The sequence below is a fragment of the Mytilus californianus genome, unplaced genomic scaffold, assembly GCF_021869535.1.
Source record: "Mytilus californianus isolate M0D057914Y unplaced genomic scaffold, xbMytCali1.0.p SCAF_7, whole genome shotgun sequence".
Taxonomy (NCBI): Eukaryota; Metazoa; Mollusca; class Bivalvia; order Mytilida; family Mytilidae; genus Mytilus; species Mytilus californianus.
This window is the reverse complement of record NW_026262723.1, coordinates 29,640,204-29,660,861: the sequence shown is the minus strand read 5'-3', so window position 1 is coordinate 29,660,861 and position 20,658 is coordinate 29,640,204. Positions and strand designations below refer to the sequence as shown.

Here is a 20,658-nt window from a genome sequence, read left to right as displayed (position 1 = left end):
TTTTGAATATAAAATATTTTATGTTTATGAAATATATAGATGTGGTTTTATTTCCAATGAAACCATTTTGAGACCAAACCAGTGAAAGTAAGTAACTATAAATCAACGCATGGCATCAATAGTGAAAATTTTCTTGTCTCTTTCATGACATATGGTGTATGTTCTTATATATTACATCTTTGTAGATTGAAACATCAGCGAAGCTAGCTGTAACTGTTGTCGAAGTAATCACCAATGGTCTGATGATTACAATCCTGGCAAGACACTATTTTTACAAATCACACTTTAATACTAATTCCCGGCCACCGTGATGGTTGCGGAAGTAATGTCTGACCACCTTTTAGTTCTGGTGAATGTCTATTATTCTGTTGATTTCTGAAAAATAGATATGTATATAAACTAGTGTTCTAATTAAGTTAGCTATTTAACTGGTATGTCATGTATATTGTTGTAAGAATGAAAAAAAAATAGATATTCAAGTGAAATTATAAGCTTTCTACGAATTAAAAACTCGGCTACGTTGCCTGAATAATTTAGGTAACATACGTATTCAATAGTGAGTTTTCCTTTTCTTAAATATACGTAGCTGCTAAAATGCAAAAGCATGCATGCATACGTACGAAAATGTAGCCTATACATTTAACTATATCTAAACATTTGAAATTTACAATGCCACCCATGTCCAATCATTTGTGAAACAATTACTTCCTTCGTTTGAATTTCCACATGCTTTGGTTTCAATTCTTCGATAATAAGCTATGAATACTCGTCAAATTCGAATAGACAGACAACAATAACAAAACTAAAGACTATAAGCAACACAATAAAATCCAGGATGATCTCATGTGCTCCGGAAGAGGGTAAGCATGTGCCCCGTCATGTTGCTCTTCTTAAACTTTGAATTGATTGCGGTTGCGAGAGCCTTGCAGATGCAACTTGAAATAGGGTAGTCAATTAGTGTGTCTCACTTTCTATTCTGATATTGGTGTCTTTGAAGACTTTTTAGTGGTCGAACTTACTTAATTTATTATATACACTGTATCATCGTTCGCTGATATAGTAAAAGTCGTACACTTGAGTTTTCTTAGTTCCCAATATAAAAATAAATTTTGCGATTTCCATACAAATGATGGCGCCACAGTATACTTTCTGGAGCTCTGTCTACAGTGTTAATGAGTCTCTTATGTATTGACTTCATCTCTTTTTTTAATGACAAATAATATATACGAAGTTCGTAACGTAAAATAATGTTACTGGATCACTGCATTCATTTGGCCATACGTACCTTACTAAGTGGAAATAATTAGGCATCTTCTGTAACATTGAATACAATATCAAAAAGATAATGTATAAGATGCTCTGTAGTAATCCTGAGTTTGCTGCTATAGCGTTATAAAATCCCTCAATTTTGTATCTATACATCCAGTTCATGATATGCAGAGCACGATATGATCCCATGGCGAACAAATAATAACCGATCATTCTTTCTACTTCGCCGTTCTTGATAATCATGAAAAACTGTGGCAGCATTGCGACAGACTCTAAATATATTGAAAAAGTCCAACAGAACTGCAAAAGTTGAACTGGTTATTAGTGACAAAAACAATATTATACAATCTGGCTAACATTAGTAAATACTAACATTGAAAATATAATAATAGTTATACGTACGAATGATATGAACATAAATGTTTATAAGTGAATAACAAAGAAGGTAACGATCTAATTAACCGCCGTAATTTCAAACATATCTGCATCAGCTTGTTTCGTACGTCATAGTCATCAGACGGGACTCGGGATGTGGCTGTTATATAGTGTTGACTCGTTTGCAATTTAAGTCTTTAACGTATATAGGAACTTGTCCTGTACTGATAAATTCGAATATTAGGAAAACCTAAATAGTTTTGAGTTTTCGACTTTGGAGTTGTCCTGTTAACACCTTTATTTAGGTCTTTAACTCCAACGCGACGGATGACACTAACTGGGAAATAAATTCGCGTACCCATCCGAAGCACCTATTTGCACACCGGTTGTCTGTGAGGTTCGTTCTGCGCAGTCTGTAGTTTTTTGTGTAGTGTTTTTTTTTTATCTTTATTGTTTTTATAGCGTGGTGTTGTCTGTCTCTCTTTCACACTATGAATTTCAACAGCTGTATCGTCTTACCATTTTCTTAGAAGCTTTATTAATGAACAACTGAACCAAAACATGCAATGGATTTTTAAGAATTGTCTGATTATAAAAATATGAGATTAATTTTTAAAATGCATTCATAGACTCACCTCTGATAGTGACAACTCATAATTAACGAAAAGAGCCAGTACACTAGACGACACCATGAGTATTTCTGCACGAAATGTATCATTACTTCTGTCGTAGGTATATCTGAACTTGATGTAAATCAAATATAAGGTGACATATGACGTAATGATGTAAATGACTTTTAAAATGGTGTTGTATACAGAAATAACACTGAAGAGATCCAAGTATCTTGTGGTGTATACTAAGGCAAATAAAATCAGACTTTTACCAGAAATACCTGAAAAAGATTAACAAAGGTCATAGATTTTCCATGTTTTTGACAGTGTAAAAAGCGTAAATATAGGCTTATTCATTAGTCTTTAACGCACAATTATAATTAAGAAATTTATAAATCATTTTGTTAATTCATTTTCTAAATTAACTTATTGTCATAGTTACGATCATAATATTATACAATGACTGTCTTTTGATAAGGTAAATATGTGGTTTTAGTGACTTTTGATATAAACTGATATTTTCACTAAGGCCGAAGTGAATATCAGATTTTCAAAAGTCACTAAAACCACATATTTACCGAACAAAAGACACTAATTGTTTTATTCCATATTCCTAAATAAAACGATGTATTTAATGACCCAAATCAATTGTACATCAAACATTTTACCATAACGTTACATGAAAAAAAGTTTAATCAAGTTATTGTTATGAGAAATTTCATTGATTTTTTTGTTTGTTCAAAATGGTTATTGTCATGATTGGTTTTAAACGATAGCAAAGATTTGCTTCGATTACTGAATGGTAAATTATATATCATAGTGGATTCATATCCCATCCCTTATTTTGGAGATGACAAGAGTGTTTTCGGTAGATAAACTCATCAAATTCCAGGCTTAAACTTTTGTATGCCAGACGCGCGTCTGATACAGAGGGGACAAACAAAATCACAAGCCAAAGAATGACAGAAAACGGAATTGTCAAAATAAAAAAAAGACAGAAAAGACAATTGAGCGACACGAAACCGACCACATACAATTTACTTCAAATGAAGACACTATTTCAAATTGTTTTGTGGACTATTGAAAGTGTATTCATCTTCAGCGTTTTAAATGTGTTTTTTTTTACATTTTATGAGTGAACTAAAATTGAGAATGGAAATGGGGAATGTGTCAAACAGACAACAACCCGACCGAAGAGCATAAAACAGCCGATGGCCACCAAAGGGTCTTCAACACAGCGAGAAAATCCCGAACCCGGAGGCGGGCTTCAGCTGGCCCCTAAACAAAAATGTGTACTAGTTTCATTGAAAATGGACGTCATACTAAACTCCAAAACATATAAATGAACTAAAATTTAAAACACATACAAGACTAACAAATGCCAGAGGCTCCTGACTTGGGACAGGCGCAAAAATGCGGCGGGGTTAAACATGTTTTGTGAGATCTCAACCCCCCCTTTATACCTCTAGCCAATGTAGAATAAACAAACACATAGCAATACGCACAGTAAAACTCAGTTTAAAAGAAGTCCCAGTCCGATGTCAGAATAAGTAACAAAAGAAACTAAGAAAAATGACAATGATACATAAACTAACAAAGGACTACTAGCAGTTACTGACATGCCAGCTCCAGAACTCAATTTAACTGATTGAAAAATTATGTCTTCATCATATGAAAATCAAGCACAATCCCTCCCGTTAGGGGTTTAGTATCATACCATCATAAAATATATGAGAACAAAATAATCCGTATTAAGCCAACAATTGGTTTTAGAATAAATGTGTTTATTTCCGATGCAAAGACCCTATGAGTGAATCAATATCAATACATAAATATGCCATCTTTAATGACCTGACAACAGTATCTCAACTATATCCCTTCTGAAAAAGTCTATTTAAAGGTTTGGTTAGCTTTTGAGGTGAATGCCGACATTTTTGTGCTTTGTATAGAATATTACCATAAAAGATTGGATGTGAAATACCTGAACGTATAAGATGTCTGCATGTAGATTTATATTTACGAATGATGTCCTTGAACCGATGATAAAGTTTAGTAAATGTTTTGACTAGTTTGCGATATCGAAAACCCTGGTGTAATAATTTTTCAGTAATACAGAGATTTCTTTCGTTAAAATCAAATACGTTGTAACATACACGAGCGAATCGAACAAAATGTATAAACACCATAAGATGGTGAGAAGGGAACGTCACCATCTAAAAATGGATAATTAACAATAGGAAATGAAAAATCATCTCTTTTATCATAAATGTTGGTATTAAGCTTCCCGTTTACGATATAGATATCAAGATCCAGGAAAGGGCAGTGATCATTGTTAGTATTAGCTTTATTTAAAGTCAGTTCAGCAGGATAATTCTCCTTAGTGTACATACTAAAGTCGTCATTATTGAGAGCCAATATATCATCCAAATATCTAAAAGTGTTATTAAATTTTTGTATCAGATGTTGTTTTGATGTGTCTTTGCTGATTTTAGTCATAAATTGTAACTCATAACAATACAGAAACAGGTCCGCAATAAGTGGTGCACAGTTAGTCCCCATTGGAATTCCGATAACTTGACGATATACGGAATCTCCATAGCGAACAAAAATGTTATCTAGTAAAAATTCAAGGGCAGTTATAGTATCAAAGCAGGTCCAATTGACATAGTTCTTTTGTTTGTTGTCACAGTACTAAATAAAATGCTCCGCAGGGCGCAGCTTGATACGACCGCAGAGGTCGAACCCTGAACAGTTGGGGCAAGTATGGATACAACATTCAAGCTTGATACAGCTTTGCATTTGGATTGTGATTAAATATTTGACACAGCATAGGTTTCTGACACAGAATGAATGTGGTCTAAGAACTTAAAAATTTTAAATTGGACATTCACCTATTATGGTCCAATATCCAAAATCTAAATACATGGTTAGATTCAGCATATCAAAGAACCCCAAGAATTCAATTTTTGATGAAATCAAACAAAGTTTAATTTTGGACCCTTTTGACCTCAATGTGGACAAAGTTGATAACGGGGCCCAAAAATCAAAAATCTAAATACATGGTTAGATTCAGCATATCAAAGAACCCCATATATTCAATTTTTGTTGAAATCAAACAAAGTTTAATTTTGGACCCCGATTTGGACCAACTTGAAAACTGGGCCCATAATCAAAAATCTAAATACATGTTTAGAATCAGCATATCAAAGAACCCTAAGAATTCAATTTTTGTTAAAATCAAACTAAGTTTAATTTTGGACCCTTTGGACATTAATGTAGACCAATTTGAAAACGGAACCAAAAATTAAGAATCTAAATACACGGTTAGATTCGGCATATCAAAGAACCCCAATAATTCAATTTTTGATGAAATCAAACAAAGTTTAATTTTGGACCCTTTGGACCTCAATGTGGACTAATTTAAAAACGGGGCCCAAAATCCATAACTAAATACACGGTTAGATCAGCATATTAAAGAACCCCAAAAATTAAAGAATAAAACCCCATTGAAATTGGTCAAGAAATAAGCAATTTATACGAAGTATCTTCTTTTGCACAATACTGTGCAATTAAATATTTCTTGCTATTGTGCAATACTGTACAATTGACAATTTCTTGCTATTGTGCAATACTGTACAATTGACAATTTCTTGCTATTGCGCAATATTGTGGTATTTGATATTTCTTGCTATTGCGCAATACTGTGCAATTGAAGATTTCTTGCTATTGCGCAATACTGTGCAATTGAAGATTTCTTGCTATTGTGCAATACTGTGCAATTGAAAATTTCTTGTTGCACAATACTTATTATATAATAATTTACACATCCGGTTTGGTGTGTATCTCCTACCATATCATTATTATTTGCTTTTAAATATAAATCAGAAATAACCAACTTAAAACTTATATACTCAATGTGGACTAATTTAAAAACGGGGCCCAAAATCCAAAAACTAAATACACGGTTAGATTCAGCATATTAAAGAACCCCAAAAATTAAAGAATAAAACCCCATTGAAATTGGTCAAGAAATAAGCAATTTATACGAAGTATCTTCTTTTGCACAATACTGTGCAATTAAATATTTCTTGCTATTGTGCAATACTGTACAATTGACAATTTCTTGCTATTGCGCAATATTGTGCTATTTGATATTTCTTGCTATTGCGCAATACTGTTCAATTGAAGATTTCTTGCTATTGCGCAATACTGTGCAATTGAAGATTTCTTGCTATTGTGCAATACTGTGCAATTGAAAATTTCTTGCTATTGCACAATACTTATTATATAATAATTTACACATCCTGTTTGGTGTGTATCTCCTACCATATCATTATTATTTGCTTTTAAATATAAATCAGAAATAACCAACTTAAAATGGAAAATTTTAAAAGAAAAAAAAAAGGAAAAAAAGAAAAAAAAAGGAAACCCCCCCCCCAATTTTTTGAACCCCCTTATGATTCATCACCCCCAAACTTAATCCCAGCCTTCCCTTTGTGGTATGGTACCTTGCAGTACAATTTCAGAGAGATCCATACACTTGAACACAAGTTATTGTCTGGAAACTAGGAAAATGTGTTTTTTGGCCCCTTTTTTGGCCCCAAATTCCTAAACGTTTAGGGCAATTACCCCCAAACTCAAACCCAGCTTTCCCTTTGTGATATGGAACCTTGTAGTACAATTTCAGAAAGATCCATACACTTACACACAAGTTATTGTCCTGAAACTAGAAAAATGCTTGTTTTTTGCCCCTTTTTGGCCCCTAATTCCTACAATATTGAGGCAATTAACCCCATCATCAATCCCAGCATTCCCTTTGTGGTATGGTACCTTGCAGTACAATTTCAGAGAGATCCATACACTTGAACACAAGTTATTGTCTGGAAACTAGAAAAATGCTTATTTTTGGCCCCTTTTTGGCCCCCAATTCCTAAACGTTTCGGCAATTACCCCCAAACTCAATTCCAGGTTTCCCTTTGTGATATGGAACCTTGTAGTACAATTTCAGAAAGATCCATACACTTACACACAAGTTATTGTCATGAAACTAGAAAAATGCTTGTTTTTTGCCCCTTTTTTGGCCCCTAATTCCTAACATTTTGAGGCAATTACCCCCAAAATCAATCCCAGCATTCCTTTTGTGATATGGAACCTTGTGGTACAATGTCAGAGAGATCCATACACTAACACACAAGTTATGTCTGGAAGTTACAATAAAATGCTTCGCTGGGGCGCAGCTTTATACGACCGCAGAGGTCGAACCCTGAACAGTTGGGGCAAGTATGGACACAAAATTCAAGCTTGATACAGCTATGACTTTGGATTGTCATTAAATATTTGACACAGCATAGGTTTCTGACACAGGATGAATGTGGTGTAAGAACTGGAAAAAATTTAATTTACCTATTATGGTGGAATATCCATAAACTAAATTGTTTGTTAATTTCAATATATCAAAGAATATGTAGAATTCAATGTTTGATGTAATGTAATAAAGTTGAAATTTGGACCGTTTTTGTTCAATGTGGACCAATTTGGTAACATGTATAAATAATCAAAAATCTAAATACATGGGAGCCCATTTAAATACATCATAAAGGTATTAAAATAGAAAGTGACATCATAGTCATGGCTAAAAATAAACAAAAATCCTTAATCAGCAACATTTAAAGTAATATCTAAAAATAAAATTCCTTTGTAACCATAAAAGCCCATTTAAATACATCATAAAGATATTAAAATAGAAAATGACATCATAGTCATGGCTAAACATAGCAAAAAACCCTTAATCAGCAGTAATATCTAAAAATGGAAATTACATCATAAAGGTATTAAAATAGAAAATGACATCATAGTCATGGCTAAAAATAAACAAAATCCTTAATCAGCATCAGCAACATTTTATAGTAATATCTAAAAATAAAATTCATTTGTAACCATAAAAGCCCATTTAAATACATCATAACAGATATTAAAATAGAAAATGACATCATAGTCATGGCTAAACATAGCAAAAACCTTAATCAGCATCATTTAACAGTAATATCTAAAAATAAAAATTTCTTTGCAACCATAAAAGTAAAATAGAAAATGACATCATAATCATAGCTAAAAATAAACAAAAATTTTTTTTATTGGCAAATTTTAAATGGAGTTTATTATACTAAAACAATAAATTTGCAACCATAAACATGATAAAACCCCATTTGAACACATCATAAAAGTATTAAATAATTCAACTACATCATAAGGCTATAAAAATAGAAAATGACTTCATAGTCAAGGCTAAAGGTAAACAAAAAACCTTCATCAGCAAAATTTTATATTGGCAAATTTCCAATGAAGTTTATTACACTAAAATTGTTGGCAAATTTCCAATGCATTTATTAACAATAAAGTTATTGGCAAATTTCCAATTTACATAATTTAAAAGCAGTGTAGATGAGATATTTAAATGAGTTTGAATTACCAACCTTACACTGCTTTTAAATAATGTTCTTTACTCAATTATTTGTCTATTAAAATGGAAACCCTTGTTTTTTAACCTTTTTTCCCCTTATTCCTTAAACATTAGAGCCATAACCACCACCCCCCCCCTCCAAAGCCAATTATTACTTTCCAATGTAACCTAAATTTCCAATATACATAATTTTAAATTTCAGTTCCTCATGATATATAACCGTATCATTATTATTTTCTTTCATATATAAATCTGAAACAACCATCTTTAAATGGAAAATTTTAAAGAAAAAAAAAGGAAAAAAAAAAAATCCTACCCCCCACACATTTTTTCAACCCCCTTTTGATTCATCATCCCCCACCTCAATCACAACCTTCAATTTGTGGTATGGTACATTGCAATACAATTTCACAGAGATCCATACACTTGAACACAAGTTTTTGTTGCAAACTAAAAAAATCCTTATTTTCGACCAATATTTGGCCCCTTATTCATAAATGTTTGAGCAATTAACCCCAAAACTCAATTCCTACTTTCTCTTCGTGATAAAAAATAACTAACTTAAAATGTAAATTTTAAACAAAAAAAAAAGGAAAAAAAAAAATTACCCCTTTTTTGACCCCCGCCCCCCTTATGATTCATCACCCCCACCCCCCTTTCCCCCCAAACCAAGCTCAATAACAGCCTTGCCTTTGTGGTATGGTACCTTGTAATACAATTTTAGAGAGATCCATACACTTGAACACAAGTTATTGTCTAGAAACTAAAAAATGCTTATTTTAAACCCCTTTTTAGGCCCCTTATTACTAAACGTTTTGGGCAATTACCACAACACTCAATTCCAGCTTTCCCTTTGTGAAATGGAACCTTGTAGTAAAATTTCAGAAAGATCCATACACTTACACACAAGTTACTGTCATGAAACTAGAAAAATGCTTGTTTTTTGCCCCCTTTTGGCCCCTTATTCCTAAAATTTTGAGGCAATTAACCCCAAAATCAATCCCAGCATTGACCCTTTGTGATATGGAATCTTGTGGTACAATGTCAAAGAGATCCATATGCTAACACACAAGTTATGTCTGGAAGTTACAAAAATGCTTATTTTCGGCCCCTTTTTGGCCCCTAATTCCTTAACTGTTGGTACCATAACCCCTAAAATCAATCCCCACCTTCCTATTGTGGTATTGAACCTTATGGTAAAATTTCATAGAGATCCAATCACTTAAACTAAAGTTAGAGTGCGAAAACCATTGTGTATTCGGACGACGACGCCGGACGACGACGCCGGACGACGACGACGACGACGACGCCAACGTCATACCAATATACGACCTCAAAATTTTTTTGCGGTCGTATAAAAATGCTTATTTTTGGCCCCTTTTTGGCCCCTAATTCCTTTACTGTTGGTACCATAACCCCCAAAATCAATCCCAACCTTCCTTTTGTGGTATTGAACCTTGTGGTAAAATTTCATAGAGATCCATTCACTTAAACTAAAGTTAGAGTGCGAAAACCAATGTGTCTTCGGACGACGCCGGACGACGCCAGACGACGACGACGACGACGACGACGACGATGACGCCAACGTCATACCAATATACGACCACAAAAATTTTTTTGCGGTCGTATAAAAATGACCTAAAAGAGTTTGAACATATATATTCGCATTCTGATTTTTTAAATGCCCATTTAATTAGGTGTGTGATTTTTTCTTAATAAGATTATGAGGCAAAGTGGTATATAGGGTAGAAAAATCAAAACTTTGAACAGATTCGAAATCACCAATTTATGCATGCAATTTATCAAGTACTTCCAACGAATTTTTGACACTCCAAAAGTAATTAATTCCACTATTTTCAAAGGCCTTATTTGAACAATTTATTACCAGGTTTTTGATTGTACCAAGTGTACTAGTAAGAAGAATAGACAGTTTAGTAGAGGAACAATGGCTTGAAGACGAAATAAATCTTAATATATATTTGTAAGGTGTTTTGTGCAGCTTCGGAAGCCAGTACATAGTTGGAACTTTCATTGTATTTGGTTCTGCTTGTAAAGAGGTAGCTAAAAGTTTATGTTTGTTACAGATGTCATTTTCCCATAATGGAGTCAGTTGGAATGTTGGTGAATTCGTGATTTCCTTTTGCAGAACCTCAATGTAAAATTTACGTCAAACAATAATGATATTATTAGCAGCCTTATCAGCCGGGACAAAAACAAATTCCTTGGCGAGTTTTTTTAGCTTATGTTTGATACGAGTTATATGGCTATTATGGCTGTTGTTAGGAGTAAAATGTTCTTTAAAATGTTTTATACGAATATCAACTATGTTCATTACTGAATTAAAAAAAGAATCTAAGGATTTCTCGTCAGCTTTTTCTCGTTTTATCCATTTCGAGCAGTAATAACGGAGTGAGTCGTGGATGACGTTACGACACACATTCCAATTAATAATTGACGGGGGACGATATTTATGTCCTTTACTGAGGAATGATTTCAACTCTCAGTCATGAACGATGTTAAGGTCTCCTGTTATAACATGGGAACTGGGGCCATAACTGTATTAGGAATTACTGCAATTTCATGACGTAGGTGTATTGTCACTGATATTAACATCTCTACACATTTCGCTATAATTAAACACATATTTCCGCGGGTATATTTTTTGTAAACATAATAAATAAGAGGGAGTTCAGTTTTATCAAAATAGCCAGGAATTTGTTCTTTAACAGAATGATCATTAAAAATACCGGCAATATTTACAAAATCAAAACCTTTATTGATATATTTGATTTTAATTAAATGATTTTATGATCTTCATGGCGATCAATTTTGGGAAACAGTTTAGAATAACAATATGCAATTATAATTTGGACGATTTCATACTTAGGACTGCAATATGGAATTGTGTTGCAATCCTCTAAAATTTGATGTAATTTATTAATAGGTATTAAAGAGCTTGGTTAGCAGATACTGTCTGCCGTTGTTTTTTGAAATAGTAATTAGGTTTTGTTGGTACGAAATTTTCTTTGATTGCGATTCATTCTACGCCCATGAGAACGGTTTTTACGAACAGTTTTAGAAACTATATCCAAAATGTTAACAGAATCGGTTCTTGATATGTAACCAATTCCCATGATATTATCATTAAGACCGAGAGGATAGACTGTCTGTAATTTTTTAATCCAATTTAATCAGTCAATTATTTTCCGTGATCGTACAAACTTTGAATGAGATTCCCCAGGCTGCTTATGTACTACTTCTAAAGGTTGAACTGTTAAATATTTAATAAGATGATTGTGCTTCTTAAGGTGTTGATAAATGATACTTTTGAATTTATTGTGTCTTTTAAAACGATAAAGATGTTCTTGCGTGCGTTTAGATAAATAGCGTCCAGTTTCACCTACGTACTGAATATCGCATCCCGGCTTGTTTCGTGTGAGTAAATAGATAATACTGTCAGTTTTTTTCAATTTATATCAGTTTCAAAATTTAAGGAAAATGTGCGACCATTAAACGTGGACCTTACCGTATTGTTGGAAAAGACGGGGACAGTATACTATAGCTTACACATATGAATAAAAGGGAACGAAAATGTCAACGAGTCAACAACCCCGAAACACAAGAAAAGAAAAACTGTTCATATGTCATCGTCTTACATGAAACACAAATGTCTTTGCCAAATGTCATGCTCTCCTTTACTCTAACTTGAGTTGCCGGGCTTCGGTCTAAATGAGGGTGTCTTCATTTCTATATTTCTTTAGTTTTTCAGGTCATTATTCTCTCTCTTATCTTTATATCAGAGGCACTTATTATTCTCTATTCTTTATTTGTTTGTCCATTTTTCTGAATTCTGTAAACCCCACCAAGACCCTAAGATATTGTTTGGGGTACCTGTATTATTCACGAAGTGAATTTGTTACTCGGAGAGTCCAAGTACTAGAAGCAGGCAGTATTTTAACTTAACTCTGCGTGCATACATGTACCTCAAATTCTAGATTCAAGATTCAAGATTCAAAGTTTTATTATCCTCAGACACAACAGTGTACAAGAGGTCAATATACATACATACATACATAAATAAACGAAATATCTATACAGTAATTATAATACAATTATGAAAAACATTACATGTACGACAACAGGAGCTAACACACATTTAACAATCACGTGATTCTCGTGGCACTTTCATTTGTATACAATACAGTCAGTTTAAAGTATATCTGTCATTTGGATTTAACACAATGTCATGAATTTGTGAGTATTTAAATAGGTATTAATAAGTGAATAATTATAAATACTTGATAATGTTTTTGATATATCTGCAAATATTACGATGTAACTTTACATTGCAATTTGACAGCATTCCAATCATCTTGATCTCTGATGGATTTGTATTGTAATAAGGTGGAATAAATTTTTTGCGCAGATCCACGATTTGTGGATATGTACAAGTAAACATATAATGATATTCATTACCAATGTTATTTTTACATAAATGACATATTCTATTGTGTTTAGGGATCTTTGCCCATCTTCCTGTCTCTATGGGAAATTTTAAATTTGAACATCTCAATTTACACATATATATTCTATCGGATAGAGCCAATCTAAGTAGATACGGTTCAAGTTTAAATTCATGTTTAAAAAGACCATAAAATTCCCCCCTAGATGAGTTATTTATTTGCGAAAACCAGTTTTGAATAAATTGATCAGTCAAGTTCTGTTTTAGAATAGACTTGAGAACAATGTTATCCATATGCATTTGATCATTCCATATAAAACTAAGCCCTGTTTCATCAAAAATAGATTTAACATAAGCAACCCATTTAAAATGTCCTTGGTTACTCTCGTGAAGTTTAAACATAAGTCTATACAAAATACTAGATATTTTGTTACTACTGGATAAAAGGTTGTTCCAAAATAAAGCCATTCTCAATTTAATGACAACTTCCATTGGAGAACGTCCGAGTCCTCCATATACCATATAGCTAGGAGTATTGTTTCTTAAATTGAGAATTCTCTTACAAAATTGCAAGTGTATTTTTTCTATACCCTGTTTATTTTCAAATCCCCATACTTCACTTGAGTAGACAAGAATTGGAGTAATAAGTGAATCAAACAATTTTAATTGCAAATCTAATGGAATTGACATATTTCTTGTTTTCTGCAATAAGGCATACAATGCTTTATTTGCCTGATCCAATAATTTCTTTTTTGCAGTACAAAAACTACCATTATAATTGAACATAACACCAAGATATGAATATGAATCTTGTACATCAATATTTTCACCATAAATGTTAAATACAATTTTTGGTTTAAATTTTCTCTTACTAAATATTACAATTTTTGTCTTGTTTGTATTAATACGAAGTTTCCATAAATTACAATATTGTTCAAAAGTTACCAAAGCCTGTTGAAGACCTTCTTCTGTTTCAGACAGTAGTACAGTATCGTCTGCATACAAGATAATTAGGAGTTTAAGGAAACAAGACAATTCTTCTTCACATTTTGCATAGACCTTTTGTAGACAATCGACTGTTGTCTAACAAGAAACTTTCAAGGTCATTTAAAAATAAAGAGAAGAGGAAAGGAGACAAATTCTCTCCCTGTTTTACTCCTACATCACAACTGAAAAACGCTGAAACTTCGTCTCCTTTCCTTATACATGTTTTAATATTTTGATACATATTATATATAACTTTAAAAATTTTACCCTGAATATTTGATTTCTGTAATTTTTGCCACAGTCCCATTCGCCAGACTGTATCAAAAGCACTTTTAAAATCTACAAACGAACAAAACAGTTTTTTTCCAGCAGAAAAATATAATGATATAAGGGCATGTAAAATGAATATATTGTCTACAGTTGAGAAGCCTTTTCTAAACCCTGCTTGGGCCTCAGAAATTAATTCAATTTCCTCTGATAATGTGTTTAATCTACAATTTAATACGGCAGTAAATGTTTTACTAAGGCAGGAGTTAAGAGTTATACCCCTGTATGCACTAGGATCTAATTTAGATCCTTTATTTTTGAAAATAGGAATCATAATTCCCATACCCCAGCTCTCAGGTATAAGACCCGTGTCCAATATGATATTAAATAGCAAAATATATATAGGCATCATATCATCTAATGTAGTTTTAATATATTCATTTAGTATAACGTCTTGTCCGGCAGATTTGCCATTTTTTAACTTCTTTACAACATTTATTATTTCATTAACAGTTATAGGATCATTCAATAATTCATTTAATTCTGGTGATATATCAAAAAGGTTTACATCTATATCATTACTACATTCATCCATATCATTCATATTTAAGTCTTTAAAATAATTGTACAAAGATTCCATAGATATAATGTTTGGATCATCGTTGCCCTTTTTATTAAATTTATTCAAGATTTTCCAGAATTCCTTGCCATTGGTTTTTGACGTATTTCTAATCTTGCTCTCAAGATTAAACTGATAGTCATTGTAAGCTTTATTGGTTATCTGCTTATATTTTTTGCTAAAGTCAAGTAATTTTTTATGATTTGTTTCATTTTTGTGTAAATTGTATTGTTTTCTTGCTTTGTGAAATTTTTTTCTAGCATCGTAACATTTTTTAGTATACCATGGTTTCTTGTTAGTTCTTTGAGTTGTAGTGCGAGGATTTTTAACAAATGTTTCGCTCGCAGATGATACGAGTATTTCGCCAATGTTATCAACGACAGTGTCAATTTCGTGTTGAGTACAATGATCACTCGAGTGTAAATTGTGAAGGTCGTTTAGTATTGCCGATAACTGTTCTTTTTTATTATGAACTGTATTGACAAACTGGTTTCGTTTGTTATCTTGCCACCTTGTTTTTGATGTATTGTCTGACGTAACAGAGTTGTTTTCATGTGACGTACTTTGTGACTTTAATGTAATGTGTATTGCGCTGTGCACATCAGATAACAATGGATCAAACTCTTGTATTTCAAATTTTTTGACTAGTGTAAAAAGCTTTGACGATAACAGTAAATAATCTACTACACTTGTATTTTTACAAGTAGTTTTACCAACACCTTTATCTACACCAATACGGGAATTAGCAATATACATATTCAATTTTTTACAGCAATTAAGTAATTTATACCCATAAGTATTAGGTTGACAACTACACTGTGTCACTCTTTGTAATGGAATATTATAAGACTTAAGATTTTCATAATCTAACATATATGAAATAATTTCGTTGTCAGTGTCTAAGTGAAAAAGATCTAAAAGAGTTTCATCAGCTAATACAAAATCATTCAAAATACCTGTCTTTGCATTAAAATCGCCAATAAGAGCCGTGTGTACATCTGATACTTTCTTAAAAGACATTAATTCATTCTCGATTTCATCAAAAGCTTCTAGATTTGAATATTTCGAACCTTCAGGTGGTATATAAATACAACCTACAATTACATCATTTTGCAAACCAAAAATGCTTTTTGATACTTTCATCCACTGTACAAATTGACTTTCACTCGTTATAAATGCTAAACTCGTTTTTAAGCTTTTCTTGTAAATAACTGCTATACCACCTGATTTTTTACACATTTTTTTTCTATTTTTTGTTACATATGTATAATCTTTTGGAACATCTAACACATCTAGATTATCAAGTTTGCTTTCTACAAATATTGAAATATCATAGTTTTGTATATTATCTGTAAATTCTTTAAATTTCAACTTAGATTTTAGTCCACACACATTTAAGAAAAATATATTAAGATCATTATTTACACATTTATTGTTTTTATGAGAGTCTTTGTTCTCAGTGTCAATACTCTGTCCTCTTGTACATCTGTCTTATTCACCATTACCATGATCCATTGCTACAGGAGGAGGAGGATGTTGACTAGATGTCCTAGGAAAGAAGCGTTTTTTGTCTATATACAATCGGTCTTCCTTTAGAACTGCCTCGTGTCCTTTAGTTCGGGCATCCTTCAGTATGGGAACTAGTTCTCTTCTCCGCTCAATGATTTCAATGGGATACTGTTCATGCACAACAAATTGCTTTTTGTTTTTCAGTTTTTGAATTGCAGCACTTAACACCATATTCCTGTCTTTTCGTCGCTCAAATTTAGCCACTATGCCCCTTGGACTCTTGTCCTTTTTTGGTTTAAGTCTGTGAACAACATGAAAGTTTATTTCCTCTTCTATTTGTATTTCACTCTTAATAAAATCTTTCAGAATTGCTTCAGTGTCCTCATCTGGATTGTAATCATCTGGGACACCTTTAAATATCAAATTTTCCCTCATAGATCTTGATTGTTGCTCTATTACTTTCTCTTTTAATTGTCTGTTTTCTTCAAATAGAATGTAATTTTGTTCACCCATGTCCTGTACTTTGTTTGACATTTCACTTAGCCCTTGATCAAGGTTAATGATATTATTAGTATGTGTCTTTATCTGTTCTTTCATGTTAGAAACTTCACAGTCTATTTTCTTGCAGTGTGTTTCCATGGAGACAACCCTTTGTAATATGTCTTCTAGCATATCTAATTTTTTCAGTCTTTCTGTCACTTCACTCATAAATTTATTTAAATCTGGATTTGTGTATTGGTATGGTGATGGTGTTAATAGTGGCATGGTGGACAGCATAGCAGGCAATTGTTGATGATTACTCTGCATCAAATTAGCTGGTGTAGTATGAGGGGCTGGTGGCTGAAATGGTGTAAACGGATAGCCGGGATAAGTCCCATACAATGTTTGGTGGGCAGCAGAATAAACATTACTGGTTAAAGGTGACTGGTTCGTTTCCTGATTAGTTTGTGGTTTTTGAGGTATGGAACAAGCTGGGCTTTGTTCTTTACTATTTGAGTTATGTGGGTTTGAGTTCTTTGAGTTTTTTTTGTCAGCCATCTTTATCTTTTTGTTTGAAAATGGCGACCCTGTTTGTTTTCGTTTTCGTTTACTTTTATTCTTCTTTTTCTTACTACTTGCCATCAATAAATATTGTTGTTGTTGATGAATTGATTTCAAATAACATCTGGGAACATAATATACGTGTTTGCTGTGACATCTTTCAGTTTAAATCCAAAAAAACACAAAAATTTCTACACTGGTAAAATGTTTCGACTAGCTCCTGACGCCATTATTTCCTAGATTGTACGAGAAACTAGGATGGGATCGAACCTTTAAATTAGACCGAAAAGCAAGTAAATCCTATAGGTTAACATGTTTCTAGCCACTAATATGATCTTATTCAATCTTATGGGGAAAATGTACATACATATAGCCTTAGGGAACACACATCTAGGAAAATTTTATGCTACTATTTTGTTTTAGTGTACTATATATCCGAGTAGCACTGACGAGCATTATGCTGACGAAACGAGCGACTGGCGTACTGAATAGTAAGCTTGGTATCTTTGATGATATTTTAAGATATGAGTTTGTATCTGGTCCCCATGATACACTTCTGCATCAACACATTTTCATTTTTAATAATGTTTGATAGTGAGAAAGTAAATAAATTCCACTTTAAGATTCCATCACTTAAAATAGTATTTAACAACTACTTCAAATGAAAGTTGAATATCTCTGGTACGCTTTGTAATTTTCAATTTATATATATTTAATAAAGTTTCAAACATTTTTGTCGTAGTTTTTAATATCACATTTTATTCATCGTTATCTTTAATTTAAGAATAAAGAAAATTAAAAAAATAATGTTTCACTGTATGATCTATTGATTTCATTGAAGGTTATTTAATTGTTTTTATCTCGAATTAGTGATGTCATTTTCATGTCAAATATTTATGCACTTTTGGGCCTTAATTGGAATAAAATATTCTTGGTTTTCTTAAATTAGTACTAAAGAATGAACAATTAAATACTGAATATTTATTTTGCGAAATATTATTGACGTGATATAATTAGAGTTATTTCCCTTAGAACTTTCGTTTTGCTTTGAAATGGAGAGGATGTTATTATAAGATTAATATTTCATCAACTGATTTTATCCTGTTTTTAAAATGTATTGTTCTCATGACACGTCTCTCGTTTTGACAAATTTTGATTGTATAAATGTAGCAATGTCCCTCGCTCATGTCATTGACCCTTTGATCAGTAGATTGGTGGTGTACAATGTATCTAGAATATCCTGGTATCCGATTTCTGTCAAAGAAAAAAAATTAAAAATAGCCTTTCATGAAGTCATAATTATTTTTAATTTCAGCTACTTCCTTAATAAATTAACTTCCCATTCCACTAAATTTGAAGTTGTCTCATTGGCAATCATATCACATCTCCTTATTTCAAGTTTTTTTTATATTTAAATTATATTGATAATTATTTTACATAAACGATTAACAAAAGAAATGAGTAAAATGGAAAATGAATAAAAAAAGATCGAGGGGGGTCATATGACTTACCATTCACGGATTGAGATTTCCATATATATCTCAACAAAATGAGGATAGCGACAACATGTAGCATGTCCCCACAAAATCCAAAACTGTTCAAATTTCCGATTATATTTACCATTTTTACAAATCAGGTGAAGAAGCCTAGCTCAGAGCTACATAGTGAAAGTTAAAGATAGATAATTCATAATAGACCTTTTCAACATCTCTCGACACCGACTAATGACACCTACAGTTTACAGGTAAAATGGAGGGGTCGTCTCAAAAATAGAAATCATTCATGAATAGTACTACGTTTGATTAAAGAACATATTTCAAACAAATATGGATATCTCTCTCGTTCATAGATCTTCATATGATATTCTTATTACATGTATGGGTCATGTATTAATACGACATTTCACCACGTTGAATTTATAAATTTCACATCGTGATCTGCTTTATTTCTTTTTAAAATGTATGATTATGAGTATTTAGATTAACGAGTCTGTCAACGAAGATTGTACCACATGCCGATCGTCACGTCACGTGGTGTACACATTCAATTTTGGGACATTATGGTTCACCCTCATATTTGATTCCTTGTTAGTCGATCAAAGATCGCTATTTTTTTTAATTTTTTTTTGGGGGGGGGGGGGGGGGGGGGGGAGTAAGATGAGGGTCTTTAACCATAATGCAGATCACAAGCGACGGCACCGTAAGCCGAAAATTTAAAGATAAAGAGTCGAAAATTGAATTGCTTTGTCGCTGAATATCGAATTCAAGTTGATCATCAAAATTGGCGAATTGAAAAGAAATAAAGTAGTGAGTACATTGAGGCACCCGAAGCCAAAATTAAAAGACATTGTAGAAATATGTGCCGCCCTAGTCAACAGACATAAAACATTGTTTAATTAAACCTCTAATACAAAAATACAGGTTTTTTTTTTTTTACAATTTCCATCTCGACGTCTAAAAAATGAAATTTCGAAGCCTTTCTTTTCATCAAAAATAACTTTAATTTTAATTAGCAAATACTTAGTAAACAAAACAAGGTACGGTACACAATAATTGCGTAAATACGCACGTGCACGTCATGTTGGATAGTTGTCTCATTGGCAATCAATATAATCATATGCGATCAATAATAATTTTTTCAATTTAATTTTTGAGACGACCCCCTCATATCTCACCTGTCGTAGTCGTTCTCAACTGTAGGTGTAGACAATTGTTGAAAAGGTCTAATAGTAGTGCCGGTAGAATGTTAACAGGTGTGTCTATTAATTCGTAACCATAACAAGCACACAAGTTGGTTTTAAAAAATGCAATACGTGAACCATAGAGGACTTTTTTGAGCGTGTTTTTAATTCAACAAAAATCTGAATTACGAAATTATGTCCATTACTGGTCACCTAGTAGTAGACTAGTTCTCGCCAGGTACTCTATTGAATTTCAGGTCAATTCACCAGAATTTTCGAATGAATTGTTAATAAATTTTAAAGGATATTCTTTGCAATTTATAAATTCATCAGTAAAGACAAAATTATGATTTTTTACCAACGATCAAGTACCATATC

General features: G+C 32.4%; 1 protein-coding gene across 2 annotated transcripts; it reads right to left on the bottom strand.

Moving 5' to 3' along the window:
* On the bottom strand, nucleotides 1–19,360 carry LOC127708002 (ER lumen protein-retaining receptor-like). 2 transcript variants are annotated; one of them, XM_052212789.1, is made up of 4 exons: nucleotides 19,112–19,360; nucleotides 2,280–2,536; nucleotides 1,286–1,569; nucleotides 1–375 (listed from the first exon to the last, which is right to left on the bottom strand). In XM_052212789.1, exons 1-4 carry the CDS (start codon nucleotides 19,221–19,223, stop codon nucleotides 279–281), a joined length of 750 nt encoding a protein of 249 aa, XP_052068749.1. In that variant the 5' UTR covers nucleotides 19,224–19,360; the 3' UTR covers nucleotides 1–278. The 2 variants fall into 2 exon arrangements, with proteins under 2 accessions (XP_052068749.1, XP_052068748.1); XM_052212788.1 differs by lacking the exons at nucleotides 1–375; nucleotides 1,286–1,569; nucleotides 2,280–2,536 and adding an exon at nucleotides 15,055–17,870 and having other exon boundaries at nucleotides 19,112–19,237.
* Between the last annotated feature and the right edge of the window lie 1,298 nt (nucleotides 19,361–20,658).